Below are 24,470 nucleotides of genomic sequence, written 5' to 3'. Positions count from 1 at the left end.
CATGTTCGATCAGAGGGTTAGCTGCCCTCTGTAATAAAAAACCGAGTGAATTAATCAATGACAAACTTTATATTATATATGGTACTGGCATGAGAGAAGAGGGGGGGGGGGGGGGGGGATATATATATTATATATGATACTGAACCCAGGACATGGATTTTTAGCCAAATTTAACCACAGAATTACACATACCTTGATATATCAAAGCTAAGTGTGAAGTGTGTGCTGTAGGCTGCATCAACTGTTCATACGGAAATTTGAGGGGGATGGTTGCACATAAATTTTACTACATTTTTGACAAAACCCTTTTACTTTACTGCAGCTATGTCCTGTGCAAGCTGACTCATTTCTGCACAACTGTTGCAGCTACATTCGTTTGAACTGGCTAACTGTGCTCAAGCCTTGCCAATGACATGTTAAGTTGCAGACAGGCACAACTGAAAAGATATATTAGCTTTTGGCCAAAGCCTTTGTCAGAGAAAACGTGCACGCGCAAGCAAGCAAGCAAACTTCACACAACTGCCATCTCTGGCAGCTCTGACTGGAATGCATTCCGGTCCAAACTGCTAGAGATAGCAGTCATGTGATTGAGGTACGCCTGCTTGTGTGAATGAATGCATGTGCGTTTCTTTTTTGACTAAGGCTGTGGCCAAAAGTTAATGTCTTAGTTGTGCCTGTCTGCAACTTAACATGTCATTACATTAAGTAGAAATTTCCTTACATTGTTGATATTCCAACCTGAAGTTTCCCCGAATAACTGTGTGCAACCACAGCCTTCAAAGTTTTCAATTATGTGTTGCTTATTCAAAACTTAACATTTTTCTGATCATCTGATACAATTACAGAATCTTAACACACATCCATAACAAGGCAATACTAAGTTAGAATAGGGCCACATTATATAAAAAATTTATTCGAAGTTTCAACTACAAGTTTATTTTCCAACCATCTGCAAAAATAGTCACAGGTTCTCAACATGTTAACATTTAAACAAAATAAAAATGTAGCTGTAAAATAATTAAAAAAGTCTTTACACGTGATTGAATCAATGGTCAATACTGCCGAAGTATTAAAAAAATACAAATAAATTAGATATAAGTTACACATCACCAATTGCACAACAGACACTCCAGTCTTAATAAAGTGAATGAGAATGTGTCTTACTATAATCCTTTTCGTGCACGAGCTTCCTAGCAGTCATGTAATCTATTTCTCAAGTTTCACTATTAATAGCTGTAACACATTAATAAATTAATAATCGTATAACTGTATGCTCAGTCTTTTATAAAAAATTTTTCTACATAACATCATGAAATACTTTACGACAGCCATAATTTTCCGAAGTATTACGCGTGCACACCGTCTATATATAAAATTATCTACATATATATATATTAATTTTTATGAAATTAATCATGGACAGTTAACAGCATCAGGCCTCATTTAGTTGTAGATTTTAGTGCTTCCAACCTCTTTCTCAGCCTCTCCACTCCATCTGCTCCACTCCGCGAAGTGGGCAGTATCTGCAATGTAAGTTAAATATTCAAAATGAATTATGCTATGTTTCAAAGTATTCGTATGCAAGGTTCATATTTTTAAAATGTTGGTGGTAGAAACAAAAAATATGGCTACATGCTTAACATTATATACGAATCTGTAATTCCCACCCACCACCTTTTACACACTACAGTAATAGAAGTTATTCTATGGAATAGGAGGAGTTGACAAAAAGAAACTTTTTAAGATAGTTTTCAAATTTTGCTATGCTGTTAGATAGTTTATATCTCTGTCAGTCATTACAAATTTTAGTTTCAGCATTGTGCACTCCTTTTTGTGCTAAACACAACCTTAATGTGGAGTAATGAATGTCATTTTTCCTTCTGTTATGATGTATACAATCATTGTTGCGTAGCAGATGCTGAAAGAGGAGGACCTATAATTTACTGAAGAACACTGAAATTTTGGCTGTAAGATTATTTAAAATGTTTGAGCAACAATCCTGGACAATTTCAATTCATCAAGTTATGTATTAACACATCAACCAATCTCTTTCTCCTTCCAAACATCATCACTTGCAAGAAACTATGTAATTACAATGCAAAGCAATGTGTGAGCTGAAATGTACAATTTGTGTGAGCAGGAATGGTTCAATGTATGAGCTGAACAATGACTTACGAGTAGGATAGAATAGATACTTAAAAGATTTATTATTAGGAAAATGTACGATTGTACAATTTGGGCCTTAACATTTTCACGTATTTTATGGACGGTTCTTTAATAGTATTTCAGGCCATATATGTCCTTGCTCCTACGGCAGCACGCAGTTGTCACAAAATAAATTACAAGCAGTTTTCAGTTAATTTAGTAACAAAAAAATATTTCTAATTTATTCTGTGACAATTACTTTGCAGTTATCCATCTCTATCTCCAAGAGGGGAACACCAGTTGGGATATGATTAAGAGGAAAAGACTTAAAAATCAACAAAAGAGATGCCTTCAACAAGTCTGACTACAAAAAGTCAGAAGCCAATGTGGTAGGGGGCAAGCTATAAAACCTGAAACACTAACTTCAAAAACTCCATCTGGTTATGTTTAATGCCAGAGTGAAATGGGAAGATGAAATATAGTCAGATAAATATAGGGTAAGCAGTAGTGGGGCAATCAAGAAGAGACTTCAGTTAGGGCAGAATTTGGGCTCAGTAGTGGGAAAGAGGATAAAGACTGAGGTGCACAATACATTTCAGCTAGTAATTGCAAATAAACAATCCAAAAATAGGAGGAAGTCGAGGAGGAGGAGTACTTGGAAATGGCAGATGTGAATGTAGACAAAAGAAATTTCGAATTTACATTTACTGTGCCAAACAAGGAACTAATGAAAACTGAGATACGCAGGGCATGAAGTGTGACAAATGGATGCTCTTAACAGAAAGTAAATAAGTCACATCAGGAAACACGCAGCAGCAACAAAACCTACAGGCAGCTATCCAAACTGATGCAGTGACAATCTCTGATGCTTTCTTATAATCTACTGTTTACCCTGCACTAATTACAGAGCTTCCGTACTACTTCCACACACACACACACACACACACACATTTTTCTGCCAGCAACTAATACACAAAACAAAACCCAATTGCAGGTATAATGCTCATAACTTCTTACCTCACTGCGGTTTTCCTTCAGTACCCTCACATTCAGGTTTTCATCGTTTGGAATATTATTGTCAGACACGGTCGTCTGCTGACGTAGGGTCAAACCCAGTGGAATGTTTGCGGGTGTGAGGCCTGCGTCGGCCTGGAGCCTCTGCAGCCTCTTCAGGTAATACTGCGCATCCTTCGACGTGGACCTGCCATCTCCGTCGACATCTACGAGATTCTCGACTCTGGGTGTGTTGTTCCTTGCAGGTACCTCTTTGTCCTTCATTGTGCTTTCAACTAAAAATCAAAGTAATACAGTGACCACAAGCACTCCAAAGACATCTTCAGAAAATATTTTCTTACAATCCGAATAGAGGCATCTCAATATGTATATTAATGTTACACTAAAGATCCTAATAAAATGTATGACGAGAACCAATCAACAGTTGTGGAAAGGGAGTTTTCTGATTTTATGTAACCCGAGCAACACAATCTCAACTTTTTCATCTACACATTCACTACTAGATGCTTTGTCAGAATTAGTAACAGCCACGCCACACATGGCAGTTTTGAAAGGAAAAAATTCAAAAAGTTACAGCAATGACACACAAATACTGAACATGGTTAAGTTCATGGGTTGAGTCCTTTGACATGAATTTAGAACTGGTAGTTTCATGTCATAGGGAACTTTGTTCCAAATCTGTCTCTCAATACCCTTCCAAGTCATCAATTCCTGCATTTCTTATTCGTGTGAGCAAGTATTCCATTTATATATTGGGAACAGTAACACTGAAGGAAGATCTAAAAAAATGTGTGTTATTATGCGAACTCCCTGCCCCTTAAAAATATGTCTCGTAACAATGTTCATCCAGGCAGATCTTCCCTTTTATGAAATCATAAGGTAACAGAATAACTGGTTTCCCTTCGGTAAGGAAAATTTCATAGAGATTTTTTTCTAAATTAGTACTTTTAAATCCAACTCATCATACATATTCATTACTGAATTATGTTTACTGAAAAATTACTTTGGGTGGTAAGGTCAATACATTCAACAATAATGTTATTCCGAATTCCTGGCAGTTGAAAACTTCACGTCCAATAACCCTGAGCCCGAAAAGTCATTTTTCCAGCACTGTTCTTGCAGACTTAGCTATCTGGGCACAACTCGGGGCCCACAATCACATTTCCACTTTTCTAGGAAGTGAGAAACACACACAAAGTTTTGTATTACCTCAGTTCTGAGAGTTCCGGAACCTGTACAGAAATTTGGAATAGAAACCAACATAAACATCATTTCTACCCATTTTATTGCTCATGAAACCACACGTTGCATGTTGTACCACCATACAGCGAAACCTTCAGAGGAGGCGGTCCAGATTGCTGTACACAACGATATCTCTAATACCCAGTTATATGTCCTGATGCATGACTATTCATCGTGGCACACTATCTACAAGCTCATCAAGGCACTGTTTGTCTAAACTGTCCCACTCCTCAATGGCAATTCAGCGTAGATCCCTCAGAGTGGTTGATAGGTCACATCTTCAATAAACAGCCCTTTTCAATCTACCCCAGGCATATTTGATAAGGTTCATGTAAGGAGAACATACTGGCCACTAGTCGTGCGATGTCGTTATCCTGAAGGACGTCATTCACAAGATGTGTACGATGAGGGTGCGAATTGTCATCCATGAAGACTAATGCTTCCCCAATATGCTGCCGATATGGTTGCACTATCAGTCTGAGGATGGCATTCACGTATCTGACATCTGTTATGGCGCCTTCCATGACGAACAGCGGCATACGTCAGCCCCACATAATGCCACCTGAAAACAGAGCAGGTAATCTCCACCTTGCTGCACTTCGACAGTATGTCTAAGGTGTTCAGCCTGACCGTGTCGCCTCCAAACCTGTCTCTGACAACTGTATGGTTGATGGCATATGACACTCATCGGCGCAGAGAACATGATTCCAATCCTGAGCAGTCCATCCGGCATATTGTTGTGTCCATCTGTACCGTGCTGCATGGTGTCGCGGTTGCAAAGATGGACCTCACCACTGATGTCAAGACTGAAGTTGCACATCATGCAGGCTGTTGCACACAGTTTGAGCCTTAACACGACATCCTGTGGCTGCACGGAAAGCATTACTCAACATGGTGGCGTTGCTGTCAAGATTCCTCCAAGCCATTCTCTGCAGTACCAGTCATGGGTGGCCTGAGCGAGGCGAGGCATGTCATCGACAGTTCCCATCTCTCTCTATCTCCTCCATGCCCGAACGACATCGCTTTGGTTCACTAGAACGTCTGGACAGTTCCCTTGTTGAGAGCTCTTCCTCGCACACAGTAACAACGCAAACACGATTGAATCGCAGTATTGACTGTCTGGGCATGGTTTAACTACAGACAACAAGTGCCATGTACCCCCTTCCTGGAGGAATGACGAATTCGTTGGCTGTTGGACCCCGTCCATCCAGTAGGTGCTGCTCATGCACGGTTGTCGACATCTTTGGGTGGGTTTAGTGACTTCTCTGAATAGTCAAAGGGACTGAGTGTGACAATATCCACAGTCAACGTCTATCTTCAAGAGTTATGGGATCCGGGATGATGCAAAACTTTGTGTGTGTAGCTCCATGGGAAGTAGAGATGTAAGGGTGGGTCGTGAGTCATGCCTGAAAATGTGAGGTTTCTAGTTAAGAGTCCTAGTCCGGCACACACTTTTACTCTACCAGGAAGTTACAAATCAGTACTTGCTCAACTAAAATGTTAATGATTCATTATTGGATAATGTTAACTATGAAAGCTTATCAGTAATTTTATTTATTTTAAAAAAGGTCATTCTTAGGTTTTCTCTGCTCAGTACAACACTGACACTACTTCTAATCCATTTGTTGGAGCTAGAGAACTTATCATTAAAACCATCAAAGAGAAGCACATAATTTTCTACTGCTTCATCAAACTTTCCTCAAACTTATTTTTGACAACTTAAATTTCACAATACAAAAAGCACATACACTTTCCCAAAGGCAATCAAACCATGGTAACCAACATCTGATGAGCCCACACCATTTCCTTTCAGACTAGTTTATATTTTGACAGCGTAGCCAGCACAATCTTCTATATCTACATCTACACCTATATGAGTACTCTGCAATTCACAATTTAGTGCCTGGATTATTGCAAGGATAGGTGTAGGGCAAGCACTTGTAATACCTGGGAAAACAGTATTCGCTGGTGCAAAAGGTTCTTTTTTCCTTTCCATCTCTATACTCTTGAGGCCTTTTGCAATGTAGTCTTGGAATTGCGGTGAGGATTTCCTCAGGAAAGAGTCCAAGTTGGCATCCGGATACTGCTCCTTGAAATTGTACAACAGCTCCAGACCCTAACAGTAACAACACCAATCATTAAGATCTGAAATACTAGTCCTGCTTAGAAATTTAATGAAGTAACACACATCTGCAATTTCTCACCTCTCTTGTGTGATTCTTCATGCCTATCTTCTTGAAGATCTCTGAGAGTTGGCCATAGGGCACTTTGGTGTGACGGTTGGGAATTTTAGCATCCTTCTCTGTTGATGACTTCACATCATCTTGCTTAGCATTCTGAAGCGAGATCCAAGAAATCATTGAAATTTTGTAAGTACACTGAATTATCAATGCAAATTAAAACAGGTGAAGTGAATTACCTTTAGTAATTTTATTAAATATGAATGTAGCTCCGAGTCACTGGCATTATCGATGCGTCCTAAATAATTCAGTATTCTGTTTCCTTTTATTTTGGTTACAGTATGAATGAATGTTTTTATCGTGCGTAGAGGGACATCCGACTGCCGTTTCTTCCACACCGGTGAAGGGAAATCCTAAATTTTTTTGGGAGGAATATATTCAGTCAATATTTCAATTGCTTATACACGACCAAAATTTGTACCTGTGCAAATCAAATACCTTCAGAAACAGATGTATGTCATACAAAATAACAGCAAAATCGGTTTCTTCTTCCCATTGGGGAAGTAATTTAATAATCCTCCATAAGCACTTCATAACTAGTTCGGTGAACCGAGCTGATGCATTGGTGCTAGCTACACAGTCGTGCAGAGATTTCATCATGGCACTGGAACACAGATAGTAAACTCATACTGACTTGCACGAGTGGGTACAAGTACTATTCTTACCTTGCATCACTAATGTAGTCACACACCTGGTAATGTTAGTAGGGTCAGAATTTTCAATTATTCTCATTACCATGACATTAACAACTCTTGTAAAAGAGTCACCATTTTCCAGTTCATCCAGGTGTCTATCAACGAGCAGCCCCAACAGCTGGTACACAAGATCATGCAGTACCTTCTTTGAGACGCGCTTGGCGAGGTGGCTTTTTTCAAAAAACTGGAATGCACAGAAATTTCAGCTGTTATGGAACTTGGACAAAAAACAGATGATATCTAGCTGCACACTTTCACAATGACAATAGATAATAAAATGCAATTACTGTGATAGTGAACAAAAGTAACAATATTTCCTTGGAACATTGTGGGAACAGCTCAACAAGATGTTCAGACTGTAGTATCAACTTTTTATGTCTCAGACATACGCAGGCTGGCAGTGGAACAGCACCTTCCCTCCATCATCTACAATCACAAGCAGCCAAGAATGCAACCTTGCTTAAGATGATGTGGGGACTACAAGATGTAACCTCAATCATCTTTCAGTATATAATGCCTGTCCTTTGTGGACCTGTATGTGGAAGGACACTTACATTTGTGTCACTAAACTATTACTAAAGGTTTTCCCATTTTTCTCAAAAGCGAGTCCTTAACCTCCTAATGTACCTACTCCTGCCACAAAACTTTCAAAACCGTACCTATATTTCTTCTATATAATTTTATGCTCTTTTGAAAATCTATTCCTTTATCAACTCATTCATATGTTTAACTTGGAAATCTAAGGAGATATAGTGGATAAGAGGTATTATCTCGAGGTAACTCATGCTCATCACAAATATTCATCACAACACAGTGTTTATTGCAAGATGAAATTTTTAATTTAAAAAAAAAAGGATAAATCAGGTGGTAGATATATACATATGAAAATCACACTAGAATGGTATTAGCAATCTGTTTTGTATGATAGATTCTGCAGCACGGTGTGACGCCCCCTGGGGACCTGGCTCTAGGGGGCAGTGGTACCTTGTTTCTCTCCGGTCACACTTTCCATGTGCATCCTGCTTCTTGGAGCAAACTGTCCACATTCTTGTCAGTTTGCTCTTCTCCTCTGTTGGCTCAATGAAACCTGGGAAATACCTTTCTGTCAACCGAAGAGGGTGGGGTCTCCATCCTGGTCGGCCTGGCTTATGACAAATTGTGCTCGCTTTGTATTTTCCAACTATCTTTTCCAAGAGGATCAACAGAAATTCCAAGGAGTCCTTTTCCCCTCCAGATTTGGCATACAAAATAAAAGCATTGCTTACACAAATTTCCAGCAAACAGACAAAGATTTTCTTGTAGTACTTCTTGCTTGCTTTCTGGGTATTTTGTACAATACCATTCTCTGATCGCCCCGATCCACTCATTCTACTGTGTCGTAAACAAGTACAAGCTTTGTCTCCATTATTTTCTCTGACCTTTTTTCAGTATCCACCATATCCATACTGTGGATAGTTGAAATAAGTAACCCATCTTTCTTGTCTTTCCAATGCAATGCTACAACTTTTCCTTATCTTTCATCTTCAATTTCCCCCTTTCATAATCTTTTGTTTTGGAGGCATTGTGGCATCTCTTTCCAGGTTGTTTTTACTGTTCCACAACTATCAATGGACTTCAAAATTTGCCAACTGTGGGGATGTGTAAAAGCTATCTGTAGTTAGACAGTAACCTTGTTTCAGGAGTGGTTTTGCAAGTGTCAAAAGAATGTGGAATGACATCGGAAAATTCATAGGATCTGCATTCAGCATTTTTCCTTTCCCCGTGTAAATCCGCTACATGATTCACACAGCACATAGCATTTTATACCAAACCTTGCCCTTTTCATTAGGACATACTGTTCCCAACCTGGTTTGCCTCTGTAAAAAAAAGTAGACTTCCATCCACTGTAATTACCCCTTCAGGAACCAAGTTTTGAATTTATTTTCAAGGTACTGGTAAACTGGCCAAATTTTGTTCAACTTGGGATTTGGGTTTTTGCAGTGTCTTCTTAATCAGAAAAAATGAAGATACTTCTTGATTTGGCAAAACTTCTTGTAGGACATTAAGTCACTCAAAAACGGAGCCAATATGCTTGCTGCCATGTACCGTACAACATTTTGCAAAATTGTTAGAGCAAAGGGAAATTCAAAGTTCTTCATATGATGGCGGCAAAAACATTACATCCGGTGGTTGAAACACATTGGTTGATAGATTTAGCTTTTTCCAACTGTATTATTTGCAACAAATCCCTATCAAAAAAGTGATCAAATATTTCAAGTTCATCATTGGTAAAAGGAATCATGCAGCCGGGATTAGCAGTAAAAGGAAATCTTGGTAGCAAAAAATCAGCATTCTGATCAGCAACATGTCACACACTCATCTGATACCAATCTATATCGATATCTTCCTCACTTGACAAAATTTTGAAAGAGTTATCACTAAGATTCTGAAACACTGGTGCCTTCCTACTGTTCTTCCTCACTGGATAATCACTAATCATTTTGAAAGGTTGCAAGTAGATGTAATACTGCAACAAAATGCTACAAAACAACACAGTAATGCTGCAAAAACTCCACGAGCTCAAGCCAGTAGCAACACAAAGTAAAAAGAAAGTGCAACTACAAAAAATGCTAACTTGTGATAAGGAAATAAAATTATTGCAATCCAGGTGCTGGTGTTAACAAGCGGTAGTCAAAAAAATCTACAATGTTTACGATTGGGGATGATGGTGCACGGACACACAAAATCTGGAAACCGAAGTTATATCTGAATAACATTTCTCAGCAAAACAGTTTAACCTGAGTTCCTGGGACAGTCAGTCAGGAGGTTAAAATACAGCTGAAACATGTCTGTTCATTTGATTTATTAATTGACTGATTGAGGAGGGGGTTACAGGGCTAAACAGCGAGGTCGTCACTCCGCGATTCAAAAGTTACGTGGGGAAAATAGAGGCACCTGTTAAAAGTGGCCAGATCTATTCACATGGGTCAAATTATAAAGTGAGGAAGCTACACAACACAACACAACAGAGACATAAAAGAGTAGGCCAAATCTAAGAACTGGAAAAACAGATGGATAAAACAGCGATCTTTGAATGGGGCGTGGTCATGGGTCCCAGACTCAGAAAACATGAAGAGAGGTCCCAACCACAATCACACCACCCCTGCTCCAGGACGAGAGCAAAACCTTATAACTGAAAATAAAAACCTCTTACAAAGGAAACTGAGGACCAATTCAACCATCCATGAATCATCCACGAATATTAAAGACAAGGAATCTGGAAGGCTATACTCGGCACAAAGGGCCAAAAGAAGGGGATATTCCACAAAATATATGGGATACTGTCAGTTGGGCTCCACAACCACATTGTGGGGTGGCTCATTATGCAAGAGGAAACAATGGGAGAGCCTAGCATGACCAATCTGTAGACTGTAGAAGACAACAGACAATTGACGCCAAACTGCAATAGTCTCCTCGACTGTGTGGAGGTCATTACTGAGAGCAGCAGTGGACCAGATGTCACTCCACTTTCAGGCAAAGGCAAAGAGAGATGCGATTTGAATCCGCATATTTGCACCTGGAACCATGAAAAGGAATTGGCTGAGGTGGGTGTAAGTATTTGCACCTCTAGCCAAACAGCTAGCCAATTAATTTCCTGGGACGCCCACATGACTTGGTACCTGGAGTAAGATAACTGAGCAGGCTGCACGGCCAAGGGCAGAAGGAGGTCATGAATAGCACACCAATGGGTGACGAGTGTAGCATCGGACTATAGTCTGCAGGTTGCTCATCGAGTCGGTACATATTAAAACACTGTGGAGGGAGGCCTGATTAACAAAATGGAATGCTGTGATAATGGCTAGTAGCATTATATGATCATGTGTTCCATGCCAGTAGGAGAAGTAAAAGTGTATCCCACCACCTCCATTGTTTAAGATTCATCAGTGTAGAAGATGGTAGTACCCTGGAAATTTTGCAAGGATGGAATGTACAAGATGCCAGAAGACCACAGGGGTGGCAGAGACCTTAGGACCCTGGAATAGGTCGTTCCTAATACTTGGAGACACCATCCAAGGTGGAATGAAGGGGATGGGGTATGTAGGAAGAAATACAGAGGACACATTCCCATGAGTGGAGATAGAGAATTTGACAGGGGGAAGTGAAATGCATTCCCACCAGCAATCCCAACCGAGTGAAGGTATGGCAAGGGCGAGACATTCCTCATTTGTAAAGTGGACAGGGTACACAGGATGGTTAGGGAACTGTCAAATGCTGATTACTTAAGAAACCAGGTGTTGGCTCCGTTGTATTTGTGCAGGGAGAGTGCCTGCTTCTGTGAGGAGACTGTCAACAGGACTAGTAGGAAAGACACCGATAGCCTGACACACCCCATAATGTACAACAGGGTCAAGTAGTTTCAGGGTGAAAGGAGCCACTGAGCCATAAACCTTATTACCATAATGTAGTCTGGACAAGACCAGAACACGGTTAAGATGGAGAAGTGTAGCACGGTCTGCACCTCAAGATGTGTGGGCCAGGAGGTGGAGAGCATTAAGCTTCCGCAGGCACGTAGTCTTCAGGTGTCTAATTTGGGGCAACTACTTCAGCCTTTCTGATGACTCCATTTTGTCAAACTTGTTCTTGATATTCTCCTTGAACACAACAGCTCTGTGGCAGTGAATGTGTCAACGTCTGTCTTAGTACACACCAGGTAGCAGGGAAAGTGTTTCATACCAAGACTGCGAACCTGCCTCCTCCCAGGGTGTAGCCAGGGAAGGAAAAGCTGCAATGTCATACAAAGCAGCGTTCAATGACCCTTTACCATTCTAAGAGACGGCTGTTTGAGAACAGCTAGATTTTTGCAGTTTTATACGCTTCATTTGCCAAGCATCCACCGTGATACCACCTACTACTATCACGGGCTCTACCCATAGACACACCCATTCTGATTAGGGTCTGTCTCCATGGGTGCCACCCAGCCAGAGCAAGGGCCATCTGGCACGGCAACTGTTGCTGGAGTTCTAATGCTGCAGTATGACAAGCACCCCTGCTTGGCGTACAAGGGGAGGCAACAGCTAATGTATCAGTAGTGTGATCCCTGTGGTGTCAGGGAACTCTGCCAGATAGATATGTAACACAAACTGGTTACACATGCTGGTGACTTAGTGGGGAGGTGGAGGCCTATGGTGACAAAGGAAGAGGGAATGGGAGTAGAGGGGGATCCATGCTGTAGATGCTAGGGGGGCAGCTCTTTCTCAAATGGCTCACAGTGAAGACAGAAAATATAGAAGTGAAGGTCAAACCTCAAGAGGGACCAAAACACCGAAAAGAATTAAAAGAAACAGGCAATAGGAACAAAACCGTGAGGTATACAAAGCACAAGGTGGATAACCAGGTCAATAATAAATCAACACCGCGAGAGGGGAAGGAGAGAGTAGCAGGGAAGAAGTGAGGTTGGAGAGGGAGGGGCACGGTGAACAAAATGCAGCCCAAAAGGACCTTGAGCCCCCAGGGGGTCTGTTCATTTCTTCTTGGCAGTAGCAGTTTCCTCAACCTTTCAGTTTTTTGATGGAGAAGAATCAATTTATTACCTTTGTCAATGGGTTGTGGCCCAGTGCCAGTAGCTGCATCATCTGTCCACCATCACTAATTGAGTGACTTCCATTTACTTATGTTTTGACAAGCCAACATATCTCAAGATAACAATTGTTTTCTACACAGTCTGTATATGCTATCTGCTGTACTTCAGTCACTGGGTGTTTAAAGCTGTACTCAATGTCTGTAACTATACTGCCCTCACTTAGCATTCTATTGTATTCTGGCGTTTCAAATAGTTACTACTTCTTCCAAGTTCTTTCTGCTCTTACAGATGATTATATTTAGGAAATAGAAGGAAATGAATGAATCTTAAATACTTTCAGAGGTTGGTGACTATGATTTTTCAGATGTTCCTATGAAGATCCAGATGAGTGTGTCAATGAATGTTTTTATGATTCTGGACAATGACAAAGGTGATTCTTATCTTGTGAACGATTTGTCATAATGTCAATTTCAAAATAATAATAATAAATAATAATAACAACAATAACTATGGCCATTAAGCACAAGCTATGACGTACAGCTAAAGGATGCAAAAGTGTAAGTTTCCAAGCAAATTTATGATTGCTTGATCAAGATTGTGAATTTGTTCTCAATATTTCTGTGCTGAAACTGAAACCATTTACTTGAACAGTATATACAGTTTTGCCTTATTTGTAATAAAAATAATTTTTTAGTGACAGAACAGAAGATGTAAAAATCACTATTTCCTGCTACTTCTCTTCTCCTCCTGCCTGCGGCCAGCCCTGCCTCTGACACCACAAATTGAGAATATTTTTTTTTTTTTGAAATTTTTTGTATTTAACACTGGTGCTACCACTGAAGTAACATACGTGGGATATTTGAGCAAACTCGTTTTACATACTTGATCAGCATCTAAAAAAAAAAATGGCTCTGAGCACTATGGGACTTAACATCTGTGGTCATCAGTCCTCAGAACTAGTTAAACCTAACCAACCTAAGGACATCACACACATCCATGCCCGAGGCAGGATTCGAACCTGCGACCGTAGCATCTCAATAAAAATTACACACAGTAATTGCATCATGTCACAGACAATCACTGACAATACAGAAACTGGCAGATCCTACTTTCTGATACTGGTGAAAGTAAACAACAAATGGGTGGATTGTTGCTTGACTATTTTTGTGTGTATGTCTTTCGGCCTGAATGTCTAAATAGTACTAGTTTCTAGGTGGTTTAGAAAATGGGTTTTAAAGAGTTTGCAGAAACTTATTTCGTAAAACTGAGCTAAACAAAATTGTATAATTTTTACACATCTCATCAACTGTGCCCTTAATGAGACAGTTGTCATTAGATGTGTGCACTTCTGTTGTGACGCTATCTAAGAAAAACATTGTGACAAGTTCCTGTAGTGTAAGCACAAAAGAGTGGTTAGCTCATCTCTTTCTGTATAGGGGTGTGAAGATGGTGCCAATAAGGCACCCAAGCTGGCAGCACAATAAAATTATTCCATAAATTTATGGTTGCTGGACTTATGCTTTCTGAAGTCACTGACCAGCCACAGTCCCTTTCTTCCATTTACACAAGATGGATTACAGGAAGTTGCTTCAAATTATCCATAAGGCCATTGCTCATAAAAACTTATTTCAATTAGTGCTCATAAAAAACTTATTTTAATTAAGAACACAAAAAGTTGGGCTACTGAAAGTGAAATTATGCCTGAAAACTCAGGGACACATTGCTGACAGCTCTGTTATGGAGTCAAACAAATACCTATATCTCTATGTATTGCAATGGCGCAAGTGTAACTTTACCAATATTTACTGGGATCATGTGCAGTAGTTCACACAAAATTTCAGCAAAATCCAAGATCGTCACATGGGAATGTTTTAAAACATTCGATGAATTTGCATGGAGTGGCCCATGAAGAATATAAAAAATTTACACTTTATTCAATGAATAGCAGCTCTCTCTAACTTGAATTTCTCAACATTTGAAGCCAACAAAAAGTGTTATGAGATTATAAGGTTAGTGGCAAATAACAGGATGCCGTAAATATTTAGGGGTAATGCTAAGAAGCAATATAGAGTGGCACAAACAGAAGGTCAACAACAGATAAGCTGAACAGACAATATTTCCTGAAAGGAATCTATGGATGTGGACTGCGTTTATATGGGGAGTGGCATGCAAGACAACAATACAACTAATCTGCAAGTAATAATCCAATTTTTGGAGTCCTTAAAGAGAGTTGGCAGTAAACATCCAAATTCTGAGATGTGCAAGTGGATCTTTACTGCACAACCCATATGAAACTGCAACAGAATGTTTCACTGAAGTTTAATGGGAACCTTGGGAAATGAAGTGATGTTCCCACAATACCCTATTGGGTAACTGTAAAGAATAACTATTTGAGCTGAAGTGTGCAACTAGTGGTAAATTCAATGCAACTTTGCTAGGGATAGTCCACATATAATCAAACATACACATATATACAGTATTAACCCCACTTTTACATTACCAGAATTAACATTTCCCAATCACATTTCCTAAGTCCAGAATGTTAATTTGCACTTTATTTTGTGTCAACATATTTATAATTTTCCCACAATTTACACTTTATGAAACAAATAATTGTGGAGAAAAAACTGAATTAAAATGACACTGGCATGATGTTGGCCATCAAGTAGTGTTTACAAACATTATGTCGTTAATGTTTCTTGGTACTAGGGTGCTCTACTCAGCTGATTTGAACCGGTAAATGTCTAAATATTGGAACAATTCATGTCCTATCTCCTGCACTGTGTAGTTGCACTCAGTGTGGTGTGTAATGGGAGTAGCTAGGTTTCTTTGGATGAAGATATCATGACCAATCACAACGATATCTAAACTGTCTATTGCATATGTGCAGGTTCACGATTGTTGTGATCATCGTGGCACCTTTGTCAAACCATATTTTGTATGTTTGTCATTCGGTCGCTTGTAGCGCTGGCTGACAACTTCACTCACTGCCTGTTGCTCAAATGTTTTTGGTTTAAACAGTGCCAATTACGTATCTATTCATGTTGAGCAAAATGTGTTTCAGAATTTATCATCATCGTCAAGAGCAATATTTACACCATTTACACGTGTATTTTTGTGATGTTACACAAACAATGTGAGTGGTAGTTCGGGTGTGTGTGGTTTTCTACTTAACTGAGGAGGCACAGTACCTGATCAACACACAGAGAAGACTACAACACACAGAGAAGACTACAACACACAGAGAAGACTACAACACACAGAGAAGACTACAACACACAGAGAAGACTACAACACACAGAGAAGACTACAACACACAGAGAAGACTACAACACACAGAGAAGACTACAACACACAGAGAAGACTACAACACACAGAGAAGACTACAACACAAAAAGAAGACTACAACACAAAAAGAAGACTACAACACAAAAAGAAGACTACAACACAAAAAGAAGACTACAACACAAAAAGAAGACTACAACACAAAAAGAAGACTACAACACAAAAAGAAGACTACAACACAAAAAGAAGACTACAACACAAAAAGAAGACTACAACACAAAAAGAAGACTACAACACAAAAAGAAGACTACAACACAAAAAGAAGACTACAACACAAAAAGAAGACTACAACACAAAAAGAAGACTACAACACAAAAAGAAGACTACAACACAAAAAGAAGACTACAACACAAAAAGAAGACTACAACACAAAAAGAAGACTACAACACAAAAAGAAGACTACAACACAAAAAGAAGACTACAACACAAAAAGAAGACTACAACACAAAAAGAAGACTACAACACAAAAAGAAGACTACAACACAAAAAGAAGACTACAACACAAAAAGAAGACTACAACACAAAAAGAAGACTACAACACAAAAAGAAGACTACAACACAAAAAGAAGACTACAACACAAAAAGAAGACTACAACACAAAAAGAAGACTACAACACAAAAAGAAGACTACAACACAAAAAGAAGACTACAACACAAAAAGAAGACTACAACACAAAAAGAAGACTACAACACAAAAAGAAGACTACAACACAAAAAGAAGACTACAACACAAAAAGAAGACTACAACACAAAAAGAAGACTACAACACAAAAAGAAGACTACAACACAAAAAGAAGACTACAACACAAAAAGAAGACTACAACACAAAAAGAAGACTACAACACAAAAAGAAGACTACAACACAAAAAGAAGACTACAACACAAAAAGAAGACTACAACACAAAAAGAAGACTACAACACAAAAAGAAGACTACAACACAAAAAGAAGACTACAACACAAAAAGATACAGAACAACACATACACAAATACCACACGAAAATTCTTAAAAGGCGTCATGCTAAACACGAGATAATACATGCTGCATGCTTTCCACAAACTTCAATTATGATGTATGAAATTGAGTCAAATGTTTCTACTTCCCAGACAGTTATCAGTTCCAGTTATAATCAGGATTTTTTTACTATATAATAAACCTTCATTATAGAATAAACAAGTCCCTGATAAATATTTTGATGCCTATTATGTACATATACATAAATTGTGAAAAAGTAAGGGTATCCTACACTTTTACAGCTTAAAACATGATCTTCCACTATTTTTTTTAAGTCCCTTGAAAAGTGTAATAGTAGGGTTTCACTGTACATTCCTTATTTTATTTCAAGCTAGTGAATTAAGCTGCCTGATACAGCCATTATCTGTGATTGTACTGAACAAGTAAGCAACTACAAACAGATTTTTGCTGTCTTATCACAATATATTACAAACAACCTGTAATTGGATAAGATATTTGCAATGCAAGTTTTCACTAAATCATAATGCACTTTAAGTGGAGACCAATGACAATTTACTGTGTTTCAATGAAATAGCTTAACGACAAAAACGTCGAGATATTATGACTCACAAGTATAAGAACACTGAATATACTTCTTCAAACATATTGCTCAATTAAGACATCTCTTACTCTGAAAGTCATCTAACATGTGTTGATCCACTCACATCTGCAGTTGAGAATCAAGAGTTTGGGTATGCACAGCAGGTCAATTTCTGCTGGGCATCAATTAGAATAATTAGTGATGTAACTAAATCCTGTAATTCATTAGGGGGTGGTTTCATCAGGTACACTACATTGCAAATTCTGAATGAGTTTACAAAAGAGAATTTAGAAAATAGAGTGAGCAGAGACATTACACTAGTCAAACCAGAAATAATTGAGATTAGATACAAGTAACATAATAGCTAGAGATCACAGACCTTATTAAAGAAAGGAACTCGGAGAAAATTTAAAACTTGTTAACTAGATGGTGTTTATATTTCAAAGGTTTCTGAACTTCATCATCTCCAGTAGAGAGAGAGAGTACTCACACCTATGCTATGCCCTAGATACTTACTGACATGAGCAGCAGGAAGAGGTTGCGGTAGCCCCGGGCGAGCAGGTCGCCCGGCGTAGAGTGGGGGGAGCTAGAGTTAAGCAGGCGCAGCTGCATCACACAGGCCAGCACCAGGTGGTCTTCCTTGCCTCGAAGGAAGCTCACGTTCTCTGTCTGCACGACCAGCTCAAGTTGCACGCAAGCCTGCCACGCCACGTTTATGTCAGGGTTCGTCACGTTGGAGATACCCATCTCTATCACTTCCTCGGGGCGTGACGCCTGCGCGTAAGATGCTGGCAGTCTCTGCTTCACTGGTTGGTATGAAACAGGACTCCTGAAAAGGAACATTGTAAGAACACAGTCTTTCTGAATTTCTTGAAATACTAGAAGGATAGATGTCTAAAATGCAGTCAATACGAAAATAAATAAATAACAAAACAGCAGGTTTTAATTATTACAAAAGTGAATGCAGGATATGAGAGAAGATTTTGGGCATAAGTTGGGAAAGACAGACCCAGTAACATCAGCAATTACAGAGAAAAGGTTAGTCTTAGAGAAAATTTCATTTCCAATTCTGGGTCACTCCTTTGGTGTAATCGAGCCACATCCCTACCTGAAGACCGTAACTAAGCCAAACCTCATTTAAGGAATTTCTTAATATAATGAAAATTAACTAGTGATTTAAAAAAGTCACCACCATAAATGAACAGAAAACGTTTAACTTGTTACCCTGAGTTCTGATATCCAGGTTTTGGCATGTCGATAGGTGTCCCATCATCCAAGATGTCCTTCAAGTCAAACTCATTCAGCTTGGGTGCACTCAAGCTGACACCCTTTCCTTCTATCTTTGCTAAGAGCTCTGGGTCCAGACCAAAACGCCCAGAGACAGGTCGCTGTTGCTTCGGAGGAGTTTGCCTATGAAAGTGAAATTTCTGCTTTACTGATATAAATGTCATGCATTCCATAGAACATGCTTAGAATAATTTTGCTACATATTTAATTGATTTGTTTTTATTTTGCCATTACCGTTAAGTATTACGAAAAGATCACATTATCAGTTCCAAAAGTCATTGCAACTAACAGAATTATCAATTTCGGTGATAGTTTCAGAACAATACTGACAATAACGAACACAACATTATCGAAATACAGGCACATTTCATAGTACAATACAATAGCCTGAACGTGACGCTTGTTGAAAAAGAGTTTAAATATGAGGTGGCTATTGGATGTTACAACTGGTATCATCAGCTGTTTGTCATTTTTTATTCTGTATATTCCTCTTAAGAAGCCACAAACAAGCATCACCTTCAGTACATCATACCACACAGTGAAATGTACCTTTATTCAGTAAACTTGTGTTCACCACTAGACTGCTCACGCATGACACAGCTTCAAACATTCACTATGTCAATACTTATAAGAGTCCCGCAGTTGCGGCTGAATACAATAGACTCTTGAGTCTGTGGCAATAGTACCTGGGTTGAGGCTCTGCTGGAGGGACTTCCACCTCCTGATGTGTTGGTGTTGGCGTAGCCACCGTCTCCCTCTGGATGCTGCCTTCGCTCCCCTGCCGCGTCACCTTCTGCACCTGGGCCTGCCGTGCTGGCAACTGCGGCTGGCTTGACGGCCGGCCACTAGGTGGTGACTGCCTCGTCGCGGACGGCGGCCTGTTCTTGGCAGCACGCTTTATTCTTTCCTCTAGGAGAGACAGGTCCTTGTCACAGATCTGCCGAAATACCAACAAAATAAGAATTCTACAGCTGGCTCAAATTGCTAACTTTGTACAACAAATCACATATTCCTTTGAACACTATGACATGTAGATTAAACATCCTGACTTAACTCTCATGGGATAACAAGAAAGCTACCTTTCATATAGTGTACTGTTACACACTACCAGCATGCAATGGTCAAGGAGGGACAGAGAGAATGGTTATGTCCCATATTATTAATTATGACCATTGAGGAAGGGGGGGGGGGGGGTTGTAAAAAAAGTGCCAAGAAGAAATCTGAAAAGGAAATTAAATTTCAGGGAGAAGACTTTAACAGTTTGGTTTTTGAACGACATTTTGACTGTAAAAATATGAAGATGGTACCCGTTCTTTCGGACATGTCCGAAAGAACAGATACCATTGGTGATCTTGCTGCTCTTTAAGAATGAAATTACAATGAAATCCTGATGTCCGAAAGAACAGATACCATTGGTGATCTTGCTGCTCTTGAAGAATGAAATTACAATGAAATCCTGACCATTAGCACCAAAAGTGTGTGGACAGTAAGTTGGAAGTGTGGGTCTCACAGGGAGCGTGCCAGAAGTAAGTCCCTGCAGCTGCACTATCGTCTGAGACCTTGATACCTTGCACTATCGTCTGAGACCTTGATACCTCAGTCGGATAGTGTCTGCCATGTAAGAAGGAGATCCTGGATTCGAGTCCCAGTCGGGTCACACATTTTCAACTGTCCCCGTTGATATTAAACACCTGTAAGCAGCTAATGGTCTGGATTTCATTGTAATTACAATTTGACTGTGTCGGAGATGACAAAGAATGCAGAACTTAAGGTGAATATGAAGGACAGTTTATTTGTAAGAGGTTATAAATTGAACAACAACAAAATCAAAACGAGAGCAATAGAGTTTAGATGAATGAGGGGGATTTTTTTTTTTTTAAATTAAAAAAATCAGACAATGCCAAGCGGCTTAGGTTAAGAAATGAGGAACTGAAAGTGACAGACTTATTTTGCTGTAAGGCTGCAAAGTAATTGAATGACAGACACAAAGATGATATAAAGTTCGAACTGGCACTAGGAAGAAGGGAGTCTCTGGTGGTGGTTGTGGTGGTGGAGGAGGAGGAGGAGGAGGAGGAGGAGGAGGAGGAAACAAGGGGGTTATCACTTAACTCTGTTGCACCTGACAGGGCCAAGCATACAGCCTAGCTGACTGGCTGAAGGGGGGTGAAGGTATTGAGTGTGCCTCATAGGCAGGTGGCTGAGTCCGCCCTATGACTGCTTACGTTATAACCAGTGTCAGCTAAACTGACATTACAGTGCACACAGAATTACTGTTCAATAATATTCTTTATAAAATCACCCACACACGTAGTCACAGTGGTTGCAGTTTTTGATAACGACGGAAGAGAAATTCAAAATTAACCCAAGCTTCCTCTTACAAGTTTAACTTGCACGGACAGACCGTTACTTTAGAAAAATGATAAGAACTTTTCTATCGTGACTCGAAAATTTTGTAGCTTGAGATTTGCATTAACAAAATACATGCATGTAACCTAATAAATTCTCATTAATATAGGACCAATATGTTTCAAGATATAAAGTAACCAGTTCCTAGCAAAGACACCCAAATCTCTTCTGCTCTACGTGGCAGCGAATGTTGCTGAGAAGCTGCACGTTTTGCCGCACTGCTCACCTTTTCCAAAAACTGTTACATGTGTTGTGCAGGAAACCATATCCTTTCATATTGCGTATGTTTGTATGATGTGTACTTTGTAATTGGGAAATCAGATTCAGGGCGTATATGTGGACAAGGAAAAAAATTCCCCGATTTTTCCCAGATTTCCTGGTTGAAAATAAACTTTTCCATGTTAAATGACAGTATACTTTTCCTCAGCACTGTAGAACTTATCAATCCTTAGAATGTTTATGGTTTTCTACACAGAAGTAGAATTTGCCGGCACTGTAGAAAACAAAACCCAGGGGAAACAAAACACATTTCGGAAAGATCTTTGATGTGCAGCAACAGGTATGCTGCATTTCTTCATTCGAATTCCACCAAAAACTGCATGTTACTTTCTGAAGCAATGAAATCTAGAGTGTGACGTGCTTTTGTGAGCCAGTCATAGCTCATGTCACGTGATGTCTGCAGCTGATGACAGCATAGTATAGTCAACCAACAGCAAGATCACTCTTAAGTAGCACAAACACACAAAAAGAAAAGTTAATGGTTTAAATTAATACAGGGTTATTACAAATGATTGAAGCAATTTCACAGCTCTACAATAACTTTATTATTTGAGATATTTTCACAATGCTTTGCACACACATACAAAAACTCAAAGTTTTTTTAGGCATTCACAAATGTTCAATATGTGCCCCTTTAGTGATTCGGCAGACATAAAGCCGATAATCAAGTACCTCCCACACTCGGCGCAGCACATGCCCATCAATGAGTTCGAAAGCATCTTTGATGCGAGCTCGCAGTTCTGGCACGTTTATTGGTAGAGGAGGTTTAAACACTGAATCGTTCACATAACCCCACAGAAAAAAATCGCATGGGGTTAAGTCGGGAGAGCGTGGAGGCCATAACATGAATTGGTGATCATGATCTCCACCATGACCAATCCATCGGTTTTCCAATCTCCTGTTTAAGAAATGCTGAACATCATGATGGAAGTGCGGGGGAGCACCATCTTGTTGAAAGATGAAGTCTGCGCTGTCTGTCTCCAGTTGAGGTATGAGAAAATTTTCCAGCATGTCCAGATACATGTGTCGTGTAACGATTTTTTCGCAGAAGAAAAAGGGGCCGTCAACTTAAAACTGTGAGATTGCACAAAACACTAACTTTTGGTGAACTGCGAATTTTCTGCACGAATGCGTGAGAATTCTCTACCGCCCAGATTCGCACACTGTGTCTGTTGACTTCACCATTAAGAAAAAATGTTGCTCCATCACTTGAAAACAAGTTTCACACTGAACGCATCCTCTTCCATGAGCTGTTGCAACCGCGCCGAAAATTCAAAGTGTGACTGTCATCAGGCGTCAGGGCTTGTAGCAATTGTAAACAGTAAGGCTTCTGCTTTAGCCTTTTCTACAAGATTTTCCAAACCGTCGGCTGTGGTACGTTTAGCTCCCTGCTTGCTTTATTCGTCGACTTCCGCGGGCACGCGTGAAACTTGCCCGCACGTGTTCAACCGTTTCTTCGCTCACTGCAGGCCGACCCGTTGATTTCCCCTTACAGAGGCATCCAGAAGCTTTAAACTGTGCTTACCATCACCGAATGAAGTAAGCAGTTGGTGGATCTTTGTTGAACTTCGTCCTGAAGTGTCGTTGCACTGTTATGGCTGACTGATGTGAGTGCATTTCTAGCATGACACACTTTCTCAGCTCCTGTCGCCATTTTGTCTTACTGCGCTCTCGAGCGCTCTGGCGGCAGAAACCTGAAGTGCGGCTTCAGCCGAACAAAACTTTTTGAGTTTTTCTACGTATCTGTAGTGTGTCGTGACCATATGTCAATGAATGGAGGTACAGTGAATTTACGAAATCGCTTCAATCATTTGTAATAGCCCTGTATACATAGTTTTGCTACAAGAAGAACAAAGCTTTCACAAGTAATATTGGTCTCCAAGATTAATAAGCTGCAAGAGAAGGTGAGCTTCCACATATAATGCTGATCATTTTGCGTTTGTTACACTTTAAGATACATCACACACATGTGCCAGTAAAATTTTTATTAAAGACGTAAATGTGTGATCTTCTGGGCTCGAAATTCTTCTAGATGGTCGTCCTCAAAGAGTTGATTTTTAAATGAGAATCAAACGCTCTGTGATTTAAGAAATTCTTCTTACATTCTCACACACAGTTCATCTTGCGTAAAAGAAAATTTACTTTGAAATGAACACTTTTCAAACCACCATTTGCTATATTTTCCCGTGACCTGTTAGAAATTGGTTAGTTTCGGCAGTTGCCAGAGAGCGCCAGGTAACAGGTGTTACTGCGCCTGCGCAGTTACGATGACACAGGAAGTCCGTATGTTCGTAGGTGTAAAATATTAAAAGATCTTGCATTATGTCATGAAAGAAACAAGACATCAAGGACACCCCAGGAGCATCAATTTCTTGAAATATACTAAAATTCATAATTCGTCTTAAAGTGCACAATTGTATGCCCAAATCCTGACGTAAATTTTCTTTGAGTACCGGTACTGTATTATCTCATGTTTGGTTCTTTATTACGGAATATTGCCACACGAGCTAGAAGATGAAAAACATGCACTTGAAATGCAGCAAACAGATGAAACTAGCCAACAGTGTGAAATTAAACACTTCATTTCAAATAAATTGACTGCCTCAGTGCAAAATATTAATGAAAGCCAAACTTCATTGTTCTGCAAGGTGATTAATGCTTGACTGTCAGAAAGGTGGAAATAAAACCTGAAACTAACAACAT

At 39.6% G+C, this 24,470-nt stretch overlaps 1 protein-coding gene across 1 annotated transcript in view; it reads right to left on the bottom strand.

Moving 5' to 3' along the window:
• Nucleotides 1–893: 893 nt before the first annotated feature.
• The window catches only part of LOC126282471 (protein mini spindles), a 127,412-nt gene continuing 103,835 nt past the window's right edge, over nucleotides 894–24,470 (bottom strand). The window contains exons 26-35 of the mRNA XM_049982127.1: nucleotides 19,769–20,019; nucleotides 19,020–19,205; nucleotides 18,312–18,624; nucleotides 7,333–7,520; nucleotides 7,080–7,245; nucleotides 6,821–6,994; nucleotides 6,606–6,737; nucleotides 6,349–6,517; nucleotides 3,163–3,434; nucleotides 894–1,523 (exon numbers count right to left, since the gene is read on the bottom strand). Coding sequence (XP_049838084.1) covers nucleotides 1,440–1,523; nucleotides 3,163–3,434; nucleotides 6,349–6,517; nucleotides 6,606–6,737; nucleotides 6,821–6,994; nucleotides 7,080–7,245; nucleotides 7,333–7,520; nucleotides 18,312–18,624; nucleotides 19,020–19,205; nucleotides 19,769–20,019 — 1,935 coding nt within the window. The 3' untranslated portion in view covers nucleotides 894–1,439. The remainder of the gene's footprint in view (nucleotides 1,524–3,162; nucleotides 3,435–6,348; nucleotides 6,518–6,605; nucleotides 6,738–6,820; nucleotides 6,995–7,079; nucleotides 7,246–7,332; nucleotides 7,521–18,311; nucleotides 18,625–19,019; nucleotides 19,206–19,768; nucleotides 20,020–24,470) is intronic.

Source organism: Schistocerca gregaria, chromosome 7 (assembly GCF_023897955.1).
Source record: "Schistocerca gregaria isolate iqSchGreg1 chromosome 7, iqSchGreg1.2, whole genome shotgun sequence".
Lineage (NCBI taxonomy): Eukaryota > Metazoa > Arthropoda > Insecta > Orthoptera > Acrididae > Schistocerca > Schistocerca gregaria.
The sequence above is the reverse complement of the archived record's forward strand: the minus strand, read 5'-3'. Positions and strand labels throughout refer to the sequence as shown.